At 39.4% G+C, this 14765-nt stretch overlaps 1 protein-coding gene across 1 annotated transcript in view; it reads left to right on the top strand.

The window, feature by feature from the left end:
* Positions 1 to 14765, top strand: part of ANKRD50 (ankyrin repeat domain 50) — a 58783-nt gene that overhangs the window by 19096 nt on the left and 24922 nt on the right. Inside the window, exon 3 of the mRNA XM_088452288.1 lies at positions 13686 to 13915. Within this exon, the coding sequence (XP_088308414.1) occupies positions 13686 to 13915 (230 nt within the window). The remainder of the gene's footprint in view (positions 1 to 13685; positions 13916 to 14765) is intronic.

Raw genomic sequence — 14765 nt, 5'->3', positions numbered from 1 at the left:
CGGGGGGGACTTGGGGTTAGGCACCCCCCCGGGGGACTTAGGTTTAGGCGGCAGGGAAGGGGAGGTTAGGTTTAGGCACTTAGAGGGGGGATTAGGGTTAGACACTGGGAGGAAGAAGGTTAGGGTTAAGCACCCCTAAAGGACGGTTAGGGGGTAGAATAGGTTAGTGAATTGAATACTTACCTGGGGACGATCGGGATTCATCCTTGTCGGGCTGCCGCTGTCGGGATTTGATCCGCCGGGCATGGGTCCGGCGGTAAATCATACCCATTCCATTAGTAGTGCTTATAGTACAGGACATGCACAATAGTGTATGGTTGCACATTGTTACTAATAACAAAGTTGTGTTCATGTTAAAGTTAGAACAAGACAGCAAGACAAAATTATTATTTTTTTTAAAGTTCATATCAATGCATACATTTGTCACCTTCACCTATAAAAGATCAAATGCAACTATGTTTTATTGCTGCAGACAAATTTGCTAATATCAATGTAATTCTGAGACTAGATCGCAACAGCATTATTACTGAAGTAGCAGCCTAAATGGGAGGGATTAGAAGCTGCCGCCAATTGTCATCTTCATAGTAATGTGTCTGTTTGGTGTCCAGTATGGGACAGCTTGTGTGTGAAAACACATCCATACCATACTTTGGCTGCTCATACATGTCCGTTCCAATCCCTGTCCCGGTACAATGGTCACAAGAATTATGCAGGGTACACATTAGACAACGTGTGTTACTGGCCGATCCACGATGCGATGGATGACATATCGTCAACGATCTCGTGAACGACCTCACGATATGTTTTTCAGAAGCTGCATCCAAATGCATGGGGTTGTTCATCACATTGACAGATTGAGCTGCATGTATGCTCGATCTATCGATGCAATGAATGACCCTGCGGGAGCACACAAGGTCGTTTATAATGGGTACACACTGGCCGATCTGGACGATATGCTGGCCCGATCATTTTGTCTGTGTACCCAGCTTAATATTTATCGGCATGGTCGCACATGCGCAATTGAAAATGGTGCCACTTTGCCAGTGGAAAAGACACAAAATGCATTTGTGAGCCCCCTAAGTCTTTGTATAGGAACTAGGGTAGAACAGAACATAGGCCCTGATTCAGAGCCGGACGCCCTGACAGAGCGCTCGCTCTGAATCATGGCCGTCCGTCTTCATGTTTAGAGCGGCCTCCTTGCCGCTCGTATAGCTGTGGGTGACCACCCACAGCTATAGCGAGCGGCCAGGAAGATGGTCGCGATGGTCAAGACCATTGCGACCATCGGGCTTGCGACGAGACCCTTGTGGTAGGGTCTCGTTGCCGCAAGCCCTGGAGTGCTTTCGGCTCTATCAGAGCCGAGAGCACTCCCACTGACATCACATGTGATGTCAGTGGGGCCGGCCCCAGACGGTAGGCGTTCCCATGGGAACGCCTCCGTCTGAGCAGCCACGCCCCCGGCATGCCCACCAAAGGGGACGTGCTGTCACTCACCATCGACAGCACGCCCCCTTTGTAGCGAGACGCGGAGCGACTGCCCGTCGCTGTCCGGGTCTCGCGCATGCGCACGACGGAGCCGCCTCCATCGCGCGCATGCTCACTAGGCCAACATCGACCCGCTTGCGGGCGCTCAGCACTCGCGAGCGGGTCTGAATTAGGCCCATAGTGTACACTCACACACCATTTTCAAGAGATGGCTTTCTTAAAAAAAAAAATGTTTGTGTCAGTTTATCTTTTTAGAGTAACATGGACAATAAGCATACTCTGTAATACATTACTCTGTGTTCTGTTTGTTAATTTGAAATTTTATTAAAACCTGATTAGCATATTTTGTCGTGATCTTGACCGTCGGGCGTCCCGACTGCTTGGATCCCGTACCCAACCCATTTGAATTACCTTTGCCATGTAAGCATGCTTAACAAAACCATTACTATTAGTACTATGTAAAGAATGTATTTGTATTTTTTTTTTTTGTGAATTATAGCTCCCTTCCGCCTGTCTTAAGTAAATATATGTATTCCAACACAGCCAAATCCCATGAGAAAGGCCATGTGAAATGGCTAAAAAAAATAGTTTGCCCTCCTTTAGGCCTGAGTAGCGTCCACATATGTTGTGACGTCATCAATATTAAATATTGACAAAGCCAAATATATATTTTTTATTTAAAGTGTCAAATATTTATTTAGGTAAAAATTCCTAAACTTTGAAATATATCAGTGTATCAAATCGTTCCTCAGCTACTCATGAAACACTTGTGCTGGGTACACACTAGACGATATGTTGTCTGATCTGGCGGATCGGGCCAACATATCTGGCATATCGTCTAATGTGTACCTGCTATGTCGCTACATGCAGGGCCGACGGGGAATGTCGTTAGCGAGGGCCATGCTACCATATGTGTGTGCGATGCCGGGTCCCTACGCTGCAGATGTTGGGCTGGGTACACATCGTTAAGTGTTTTCCTAAGAAAGCTTTGGACAAGGTTTTTACACACCTTATATGATGATGGATAGGATTTATGTATTTTATTATTTATTTTTCTCTGTTTGTGGCACAGAAAGCATGGGCACAGCAGTTTTCTGTTGGCTGATTATGTTCTGAAAGGTGTTTCCAATTTAAGCACAGCAGTCTATATGGCAGTGTCCCTTAATCCCAGAAACAAAGATTCATTGCCCTTGTATTGAAAGCAGAGAGATAAAGTTCAGTGGGGTAATTAGGAGTGTGTAATGGATCTCTGCTCTGCACAGTGTGATCTGACTCCCTAGGGAAAATGCAGCCAACTGTCAGTTGCTGTAACAAGTTAGTATTCGCTGCTGTGTGCTTGTGGCTGGGGAGCTGCTTGGCCCACTATAAGCTAACTAAAGATCTGAAATAAGTTTTGCTTGTTCCTGTGTTTTATAAAACCCTTGTTCCTCCTGTAGCAACCTTTTATCAAAGAACATGATAACATAGTCACCTTCAGGTTCCAACATAGCCACATTAGTGCATTCAGACTGACCAGCACCTTAAATGCTAACACTACTAAATAGCACGTATATTGTACTTAGATTATCTGGGTCATTTTATGTAAAATCTGGCTTCTGTTTATAATTGGCTCTGTTCATTTTAATTAGTTTCTACAGAAAAGTGTTCAGTGTTATGGGTCTTATGAAGTAATCTCCAGCCATTTTGTTTTCATTGCATCGTTGGGGGATTGTCACACAAATCACTTACTGCTTAATGTATGTTGTGAATACGGCACGACAGTTACCATATGTTCTCCCTATCTCGGTACAAATGGCTTTCTGTGGAATTAACACATGATTAATGTCAGGTAAATTATTCTATCATATAAATGTAACTTATGCTGGTCCTATGCTCTGCAATGTCATTGACAATATTCGCCATTTGGTGTAATATCGCAGCATGAGTGCCCTGAAAAAAACATGTCAAATTTGATGTATAGGATAAATTTTGGCATTTTAGCAAATGTGCTTGCCAATGACTGTTACTGGCCTTTGTGTGCGGTCATGTTCCAGCAGCATGAACAGGTTCCTGTGATCTGGCTGTTCAGTCATAGGGGCACAGTGTTAGGCTCTTTTGGCACCCATGTGTGTGGCAAACAAGATATTTATTCTGTTTCTCTCAAAGTAGAATCTGCCGATGGTACCACATACAGGGGTGTATATACTAGTGTGTGATTTTCACAGTCGATTTTCTTTAAATTTTGCATTTGGAGATTTACTAAAGGTTAGCCTGCGGTTCTCACTATTGACTTCAATGGTGGGAGCCGTTCATTGGCTGAGAGAGGCGGGGGCTGACCTCTCTCAGCCAATGAACACTCAGACACGGCACTACAAAGGTAAAAGCCGCCTCTGAGCCCGACATTCAGGAGGTACCGGTCCAGGTAATGTAGGTGAATGTGTGTGTGTGTGTGTGTGTGTGTATGTATTAAACCTATACTGTCATGGTGTGTGTGTATTGTCTTTATTTATTTAAACATTTATTTACAGGTGAACTACAGGTACCAGCGGGCTCTTAATGCTCCGCATGCTGGTATTTCATCAAATCGAATGTAAAATCGAACTTTGATAAATATACCCCATAGGGTCTAAACTTTATAGATGAAGGTCTTTTGTATACTGCTTGCCAGACAGGAATTACAGTAGTGTTTATCTTTGGTAATGTTTGCAAGCAAAATTGCTTAATACCTTTTAGACAATTTTTCAGTTGTTCTGATCAAACTTGATCCAGCCAACAACCCCATTTTTATCTCTAAAAGAAAATTGAATAATAATCTGTCGATAATAATTTAAAATATAATTGCTATTAATGTTTTATTATGCAGTGCATATTTGTTTGTGAATGGGAAATGAACATCATAATGTGACTTGAAAATTGAGGAACATGATGGAAAATGAAAAACACTGAGTGGCAATTAGCATTTTAAAAATACGTTTAAAGCTCTTGTATGTGCATATAACACAATTAAAAAAAATTGCACTTTGAGAAATAAAATCCATTGTTATGACAAGTCAACATTGTTTTACTTTTTTTTTTTTTTATTATGCTTATATACACATTATATTTCTGTAAATGTGGTTATTTCAAGGCCTTGTAAAGGTAGGGTTTGAAAACTTACCATTCCCAATTTAAAATTGTGCATACAGGTTATAATGTGTTAACCCATTCACGCATAGTACATTTATATTTATAAAGTATGTATTTTTTATGCATGTGTGAATTAGCCCTTATTCATAACCTGCTATTAATGTAATGCCAGCCATACACGATTTGAAAACGTACGACACCTCGGTACGTTTTCAAATTCAGCCCGATGCATCGCATGCTGCTGTGAATGGTAAACGATGCATCTTACAAGATGCTTCGTTTACCTATTTAACAGCATGACGGATCGCAGATCTTATGGTTTTTTTCATAAGATCTACGATGCCGTGGACGCGTATCGCCGTCGTACAGCATGCCAAAACACACACAATATGCACGATTGATCATTGTGATCGATCAAAATCGTGCATATAGTGTGTAAAATCTTAGTGTATGGGGGCCTTAAGTATGCACAGTGGCCCAGCCATCTGTGACTAATACCTTTCTTGTAGTTATATAGGGCTTCATGATGTATTGATTTATTTCAAGAAACAACACTGATCTACCAAATCATTGCTTTTTAATTCTGTAATAGCTTGATCTACATGTACAAACATACCATTCTCTATTTATGGTTCCTAATCCTCCTGAAAAGAAAATGCTATGCTGGAAAAATTGTATGTAAGAATCGTATTTTTAATTTTAAATAAATTCTGCTTTATTTATTTTTAATTTATATTTGTTAAATGAAATCTAATAGGATGAGGGTTTCCCTATATTTTTTAAAGGTTTTACAAATGCTAGTATACATTACCACTGTGTTTAATTGTGTGATAATCCTCTCAATAAAACATGTTAAGAGTGAAGGAGTTTTCCCGCCATGTGTCAGGGAACCACCTTTACCTGCCACATGTTAGTGTTTTAGCTTTTAAAATCACTGGGCTCCTACTGTATAAAGTGTTTTCATGTGCAGAGTATTATTCAAATTGAGTAAAAAAAAAAAAAAAGACCGTAATGTAGAAAATATACAGTCAGGTGCATAAATATTGGGACATTGACAGATTTTTCAGATTTTGGCCTCTATTCACCACCACAATGGCTTTGAAATGAAACAAACAAGATGTGCTTTAACTGCAGACTTTCAGAATTAATTTGAGGGTAATTACATCCAAATCAGGTGAACGGAGTAGGAATTACAATGGTTTCTATATGTGCCTTCCACTTTTTAAGGGGCCAAAACTAATGGGACAAACTAAACAAACCTAAATCTAACTTTCACTTTTTAATATTTTGTTGCAAATCCTTTGCAGGCAATTACATCCTGAAGTCTGGAACGCATAGACATCACCAGACGCTGGGTTACATCCCTGGTGATGCTCTGCCAGGCCTCTACTGCAAATGTCTTCAGTTCCTGCTTGTTCTTGGGGCATTTCCCTTCAGTTTTGTCTTCATCATGTGAAATGCATGCTCAATCGGATTCAGGTCAGGGGATTGACTTGGCCATTGCATAACATTCCACTTTTTAGCCTTAAAAAACTCTTTGGTTGCTTTTGCAGTATGCTTCGGTTCATTGTCCATCTGCACAGTGAAGCGCTGTTCAATGAGTTCTGAAGCATTTGACTGAATATGAGCATATAATATTGCCCGAAACACTTCTGAATTCATTCTGCTGCTTTTGTCAGCAGTCACATTATCAATAAATACAAGGGAACCAGTTCCATTGGCAGCCATACATGCCCACACCATGACACTACCACCAAGATTCTTCACTGATGAGGTGGTATGTTTTGGATCATGAGCAATAATTACCTACAAATACAGAAAACATCTGTGGTGAATTTTAGATCGAATATTGTAGTGTATTTTAAACAGTAAGTTTAACTATTTGAATTAATGTATGTCAATGTCTGCCTCCTGTTGTCTGTATCGTCTGTTTCTTTATTTAAATTTTGACTACTAAGTAGTTTTTTTATATAATTAATTGGATCCACCTGAGGACGATTGAGCCTAATGAAAAGCAGTATAAGAGGGCTGTATACCAGCCATAGAGACACCTTGAAAAAGCTACCAGGTGGTAGTGAAACGCGTTGGTGGTTCTTCCTATCAGGCACTCATCATTTGGACACTATTCAGGAACTGCATTGGAGTTTTCTCAACTTGGGACGCCATCCCTGGTTCCAGCATCAATCTTTCAGAGGTCTTTCCGTGCGTTGGATGTTCGCCGGTGTGATACCATCGCTAATTTTGGGACCCTCGTTTCATCTGGACATAAGCTGGTAAAATTTTTCCCATTGTTGGATTTACAACTATATCCCAAGTTACCTTGCGAGACATTACATCAGTGCCCATCCAGTATATTGCTGCAGCAATAGTGCCTATAGGATATTATGCATGCTTTATGAGGTTGTTATTTGGACCTCCATCTACTATCTCAGTGGATCCACAATATTACCACACAAAAATACATTTTGATATGTTTTTATTTCTATGATTGTATTGTTTTTATATTTATATTAAACTGCATCTATTATCAGCGCTGCATATTTTCTTTTCTACAAGTTGTTCTTTGTCTCATCTGTTCATAGGATGTTGTTCCAGAATTGTAATGGCTTTTTTAGATGTTGTTTGGCAAACTCTAATCTGTTCTTCCTGTTTTTGAGGCTCACCAATGGTTTACATCTTGTGGTGAACCCTCTATATTCACTCTTGTGAAGTCTTCTCTTGATTGTTGACTTTGATGCATATGCACCTACCTCCTGGAGAGTGTTTTTGATTTGGCCAACTGTTGTGAAGGGGCTTTTCTTCACCAGGGAAATAATTCTTCTGTCATCCACCACAGTTGTTTTCCGTGGTCTTCCGGGTCTTTTGGTGTTGCTGAGCTCTCCAGTGCGTTCTTTCTTTTTAAGAATGTTCCAAACAGTTGATTTGGCCACACCTAATGTTTTTGCTATCTCTCTGATGGGTTTGTTTTGATTTTTCAGCCTAATGATGGCTTGCTTCACTGATAGTGACAGCTCTTTGGATCTCATATTGAGAGTTGACAGCAACTGATTCCAAATGCAAATGTCACACCTAGAATCAACTCCAGACCTTTTACCTGCTTAATTGATAATGAAATAATGAGGGAACCTGTCCATGAAATAGCTTTTGAGTTGATAGTCCCATTACTTTGGCCCCTTAAAAAAATGGGAGGCACATATAGAAAACGTTGTAATTCCTACACTGTTCACCTGATTTGGATGTAATTACCCTCAAATTAAATCTGAAAGTCTGCAGTTAAAGCACATCTTGTTTGTTTCATTTCAAAGCCATTGTGGTGGTGAATAGAGGCCAAAATATGAAAATTCTGTCAATGTCCCAATATTTATGCACCTGACTGTAGATTTGGGAGGGCCATGCCCCAACAGTGAATGGTCTAACTTATTTTTCACATAACACATACTGGGCATTTGAGGGCTTAGTTCTTTTCTTGTGTCCTTTTTTTAAATTCCTTAAAGTTGCAATCCCATCTAAAGATTATAAAAAGTAAAAAACAAAAAACACACATCTCTGGGTATTGGTGGAGTACACATATGAGTCATTGGAGCGGCTGCATGCAGTTCTGGAGTAATACTCCATGTAAAACTTTATTTTTGTGCTCACCTCTATGGGGTATAAGCAAAAATATCAATGTTTATTTACCTAACATCCTTCTGAGTGTCATTGAATCTTCTTGATGTTTTTCTTCATGTTGCCGTTCATTTTCTATTTTGTAAATATCATACAATGGCAACCACAGTAGTGTTCCTTACAGGGAGGGGGCAGGATGGCTCCCAGATAGGGGCACTTAGCTGCAGGACGTGTCTGAAAAAGGATTGTGGTCACTTGAAAAGGGGCCGTCATTGAGACCCGACCCTTTTTTATCATTGTAGGGAGCGTGCCCATTACTCACCGAGATGCTGGGCTGCCCTCAAGCTCTCCCGCAGTGTGCATAGATGGCATCTACAGATGGGTCCTCATACATCTAGCCTCCTTGCGCATTAAACAGCCCTACTAGTCGCGCCATGCCTTGGCATGGCTTGGTAGTGCCGAGCATCTTATGTGACTTTTTACCTTCAAATGTGTCTTATTCGCACAGCGATCTGAATAAATAGCACAAGCAGCTTCTGCTGATTAAAATGAAATGCCTATGTTCTGTGTGCAACTGTGAGTGTATCTGCATGTGAAACGCTATGTAATAGTGTCAGCGACTGAACACTGTAACGTAGTGTTTAGCATGCAGATACACCTGCAGTAGAACACAGAATATAGGCATGTCGCATATAATTTTAATCAGCAGAAACTGCCTGTGCTATCTATTCGCATCACTGTGCGAATAAGACGCATTTGAAGGTGAAAAGACGCTCGGCGCTACCAAGTCTCACTGAGCTTCCGCGTTGTAGCTTACTGAGGATAGATGTGTAGCTTACTGAGGATAGATGTGCGACTTGTAGCTTACTGAGGATAGATGTGTGTATTCACTCGCCAGGGGAGTAATGGAGCCGAAAGGAGCTGACAGTCGGAGTGAGCTGAGACCGCTCTGGAGCCTGTCAGCGTGGCGATCCCAGCAAGGCGCTAGAAAGGGTGCATTTTGACTTTTAAAAAAAGGGGCAGGCCGCGACGCCCCATGAAAGAAGCCTAGCAGGAACTCTACACCGTCACATGACGTATGATATAAAGAGTAGAGAGGATTTGCTGCACCCATCTTTTCAGCCAATTCCCTGTTCCACCTTTTCCATTCCTCAGCCATTCTGTTCACCACTGTGAGTCAGAGCAAGTCAGTCGGAAACTCCAAAGATAAAGTTATTCTCATCATGAACTCCCTTATAGCTTAAATGCTTGAAGTTGAGACACTTTTTTGAAGTACCATTCTTCCCCTTAGTGCTGTTTTGAAAAGGGACAAGGAGTTAAAGGAAAACCACCTGGGAAAATTACTATACACTGCATAGTTCTTCATGGTAAAAAGGTAAAATACTTGGTCTCATAGAGTAGTTTAATTTAATAGCAATATTGCTTCATGTTTTTTGTGTGTGTGAGGGGGGATGTAATTCAGACGTAGGGGTCCAATTCAATTAGCCACGTTATAAGGAGATTTAACCATGGGTTACATTATAGTACCTTTGCTACTCAATCACAAAATGTTTATTGCGGAGGTTGTGCGGTAAGTCTGCATGGATTTACATGTAGGAAAAGTCATCCTGAGCCACATTAAAGTGGCCAAGCAAAAGTATTCAGGGCTTTGTTTTTCAGCAAATTCAGGCTTCTAATGAATGTGGGATTTTCTTTTAAGCCACCTTGAAAATAAATAGTTGAAAGACATTCAAAGGCCCCCATACATCGGCAATCAATTGTGGCAATTCTGCGTTTGCAGATGATTGTGTAAAAAAAATGTGCAATGTATGGACTTCACAGATCGCTGATCTCAACCAAAAAGTGATTGGAATTGGGAAATCAGGTTGTCAAAATGTTGGATTTCACAAATCGATTGGGGCTGTAAATTGCTAGTGTATGGTGACAATCAACAGATTTGCAGACCGTTTCTAGTAAAATGATGGTCCTTTTAAGATTGGCAGATCTGTATTTGCTGAAAAAGATCCGTAATGTATGTGTGCAGATTGCTAGATTGGGAAATCCTAAAATCGGGCAACAAATCTTCAAATTCTTCAATTGTTGTCTTCTGTTTGCTGATGTATGGGGGCCTTTACTGCCAGCAGCATGATGAAAATCTTATATCTCATCTAAACAACACACCCACATACCTGTCCCACATCATTTCATCCATTATTTATCTTTTTGTAGAAAATCACTTCAAAATTGCATGTCTTTATTGGCCAGATTTGACTATTTAAAAACTTCTAAGGGGAGAATCCCATTATCTGCGGGATTTGCCATAGGCTTTTAACTAAAATCTACATTAACTCCCATTGAAACCCAAGATAATATATTTGTAACCTAAAATCAGCCGCTTAGTCCTCTCCTGAAGCACACTAATCCTCATATACAATGACACACGAAATACAAGGGATAGGCCAATAAAGTGTTCTAGAATATGTTTCTCTTTCTCTTGTCAATTCTGTGAGTACTATTCTGATATTTAGAACACTCGGCTGTTTTACTCACCTAAAACAGGTGGTGATCGTGCACATAAAGGTTTCTTTTTCTATGTAGTGATATACCATCCTCCAATACAGGATATATATGAGGTGAATCCAAATGGAAGTTTTCAAGGTCTACACCTTAGTACCATTCCATACAAGAAATACAAACTAGGAAAAGCACAGTAGTGTAACTCTGAGATGTAATGCAAGTGCAAACCATGCAGCTGTTACACTCCCCTAGATACAGTGAGACCTGCGCATTTAAAGGTTTCTTTCTAAATTCTTTATAAGATGGTGCTGGATGATAACGAGGCCACTATTTGAATTCAAACCCCAGTAGAAAGGTACATGTGAAGCTGAACACAGAAAATGTAACACACCGATCGTGCATCACAAATTACTAGGTGTCTGAGCACCACAACACACGCGCGCACACACATATATATATATATATATACACACATACACGAAGATTAAAGCAAACATAAAATTCATGAAAGAGTTCCCCAGCTTAGTAGAGAAGTTAAGCATCACAGAAATGCGGATATAGAGAGTCTGGATATCCTGGGATAGTCTGGTGGGAAACAAGTGCGTTTCTCTACCAGGATGTTACATCCAGTCTGGTAGTTGAGGGTCCCAAAAAGGGTACCAAATGCACTGATGCTTTTTGGAAAAAGTGTCCTTCTTCCAGGTGTGTGTTTCATATCACAGGACTCCATATTTATACCCGTGAGCTGTGGTCACATGATTCTGTTCATTGATATGTGACCAATGTGAGTAATAATATTCAAAATATTATAAAATAAAACCTACAGCTAATACAGTAGAAAAACTAAATCTCAGGTTAAAAATAATACAAAACAATAGGTAAAAAGTCCATCTTGTGACATCAGAAGGCACAGAGCTAATGTCCGGCAGTTGGATTAATGTAACCAAGATGATCCATGCAGGCAGAGGTGTGTTTATACGCATTCTGGATTACATCTTGGCTAATGAACTAGGAGCCTTAGCTAATCGCCACAGCTGCTGATATAATGGTTTGTGGCAAGTGACATCCAGTTTTTGGAACGCTAATCATAAGTTAATGAATTTCCAGAATGATTGCTAATTGAATAGCAGAAAGTCATGGCAGCAGGTTTTTGAACCACAGTAACCTGTAATAACAGAGCTCAAGGCTAATTGAATGAGCTCCATAGTTTTTAATTACATTAACTTTTAGTCTTGTACAATTTACACATTTATACTTATTCACAAAGCTTTTCGAGTTACAAATGCTAAACAATTAGAGGTTGTTTTGTGTTTTGCCACAAGTTATTTTTATTTCGGAATAATATTTTTGTAGTGTGATGTATAATTTAATTCTTAAAATAGTTATAGGGCATACCTGGTACATAACTCATGTTCTCCAAATAGTAATTTTGCTAAGAAAAGAGTTTCAATTTGCTTATACCTAAAACAAAGAATGTGGTTTACATTTGGCTGCTTCTATAGCTCTGTATTTGAACTGTACCCTTTTATTAAATACTGTTTTATTTAAAATGCGCTATTGAATGTACATGCAAAATAATATTTTTTTCACTGTACAAAGTAGTGCTTTGTAGGAATTTATTTACTAATATGTATAAATATTGAAATATCTATATATATATATATATATATATATATATATATATATATATATATATATATATATATATATATGACTAGAATAATTTTTAAGTCTAATCGGAAATAAATATTGGCCTACATCAGCTGTGCATTTGTCTTTGTATTTCAAGGTCATTCGGTTATTGCTGTTTTGTCCATACCTTATTCTAAGGATAGAATTCTGATTATTCTATTATGTAGTGATAACTCTTTGAGAGCTTCATTTCTAGTCTCCATGAGGCTCTTTCCATCCAGGCTCTTTCACCAAAATCTATGACAGCTCTGCATGAAAACAAGGCTCCTTTCAATTATATGGGGCCATAGAGAGCAGTTTTCACTGCTTTGTGCATCTCAGTGTTGTCTAGTATTGATGTATAGTTATACATAATAACCCGTATATTATATTCAGCAAGAAAAAGAATGACTTTGTGAAGCGGGTGCCGTGGATAATCTTTAAACAAAATCAAAGATATGCTTGTGCGTTTTCTATTGCTATATACTGTATACTAGTAGCTCTAGGATTGTAAGAATAACTTTGAATATACTGTAAGGTCAGCATTTATCTGTGTTGTCTACATTCAGCTGTAAATGGTTATTGCACATCATAAAGGATAAAGCTGCCTTAGAGCTGTTGATATATAGCATATGCCTGGTGCGTGCCAACATAGAAAATGATTGACACAGCTGCTTGGTGTTTTATTGTCATTATTATAGTTTGTTTGGTCTTTTCTCCCCCAGTTGCTTGACCTTGTAATAGCCCAGAGTCCGCTGGGAATTAGGACGTGCAGCAAAACTTGGAAATAACCAGACTTGGGCACAATTCAATTCATCTATTGAATTTTGTGTTCTCCAAATGAGGGCTGTGTTCTCCCGTCTGATATAAAACAATATGGTAGCAGTGACGTTAATACCCCACAAGGAAATTGCGTGGGTCTGTTTACAATTGAAAGGGAGTAGTTGGCAATTTATGCAATATTCTATTTATCGCAAAGCTACTATTCACCTTCCACATGGTCATGGCTGTGGCCTTTTAAATAATATAAATAGAAATATCGAAAATTACTTTGTCCAGTTTCCAAATTAGAGATTTGGTGCTGGTTCTGCATATTTCTCTTTTATTTGGTACAGTATGACAGCCATTAATATACAGAAAAATGTATATTCTGTTTTTTTTTTTTTTTTTTTGAACCAGTGATGTGGTGCTCTATTACAGTTAGCCATCTTTGTCGGCGCTTGGAGCTGAGGATCTGAGGGCAAAACTGAAACTCTGTAGAACAGCCTAACCTACCTCACAGTTAAATTTGTGTACAAAAGTAATATACTTTCTGTTTCCAGGTGTGTTCTTCTCCCTCTGCTGGCCATGAAAGCTCCTCCTCAAAGTCTCTTATTGGTTGTTGATTCAGTGGATGAAGGATGTAATGTTACAGAAGGAGAACTCCGACCATCTGGCTTATCTGGAACTATAGCAGATCTTTTAGCAACTCACCATGAGTTCTTTCCTCCATGGCTCCTACTCGTCTGTTCAGCCCGCAAGCAGAGCAGGACAGTCACAAAAATGTTTACAGGTACGTATTAGTCACTTTTACAGTACAAGAACACTGCCTATTACTAGGGAATGAAAACATAAATTGAATTCCATATATAGACAAGTTTATGAAAGATTGACATTTATAAGATGTAGGGAAGGGTGTTCTATAGAGACGCCAACAGTGAATATTTATGTATTGTAGGTTAGCCGGCTTCTGATTGTTATTCAGACATGCTTATCACGCTGCATTTGCCATAATTGAAGAAAGTGTTTAGTGACAAACTGAATGGCATTTGTACACAGTGGACAACATTTATGATGTGCCCAGGATGCACACCACAGTTACTTTCATTTTGCATCGTTTAGCCTAGTTGGTCCATCCGGCAAACTTCATGATCCACGCCCACTTTGGAGAAACCACTGAGAAGCAGAAGTGTAGAAATCATGAAAAGCACATCACAGTCCAACCTCCTACCATGATAGAACCTCCCCTTCTGTTAATTTAACCCTTTCCCGTTTTCTCATTAAATACTGTAAAATGTACCCTTATTTGTGGTATAAATTAATCCTGAACATGAGTGATCACAAGCCCTGTCTTTGTTACCAGCAGAACTTTGTGTGATTTTAATCTCTTGTTAAAAAAATAAACATCAGGCAAAGTACACCTAAAAATGCTCTTCAATGACGTGTAGGTGAAAAGGGCAAAATGTGTCCTTTTGAAACTCTTACGACCTGATAAGTTCCCCAGATGAGAGAGGGTGAAAATGCATGTGTATTTGCAGTGAAAATGGATGCATTCTTCTGGAGGACAAGCAAATACATTTAAAAAAACAGTGTCCCCTTTTTATTTCTCATTTTAATTCTTTCACTATCTAAAATGAAATTGC

This window comes from Taudactylus pleione, unplaced genomic scaffold, assembly GCF_031769625.1.
Source record: "Taudactylus pleione unplaced genomic scaffold, aTauple2 ptg000036l, whole genome shotgun sequence".
In the NCBI taxonomy this organism is placed as follows: domain Eukaryota; kingdom Metazoa; phylum Chordata; class Amphibia; order Anura; family Myobatrachidae; genus Taudactylus; species Taudactylus pleione.
This window is presented reverse-complemented; position numbering and strand designations above follow the sequence as displayed.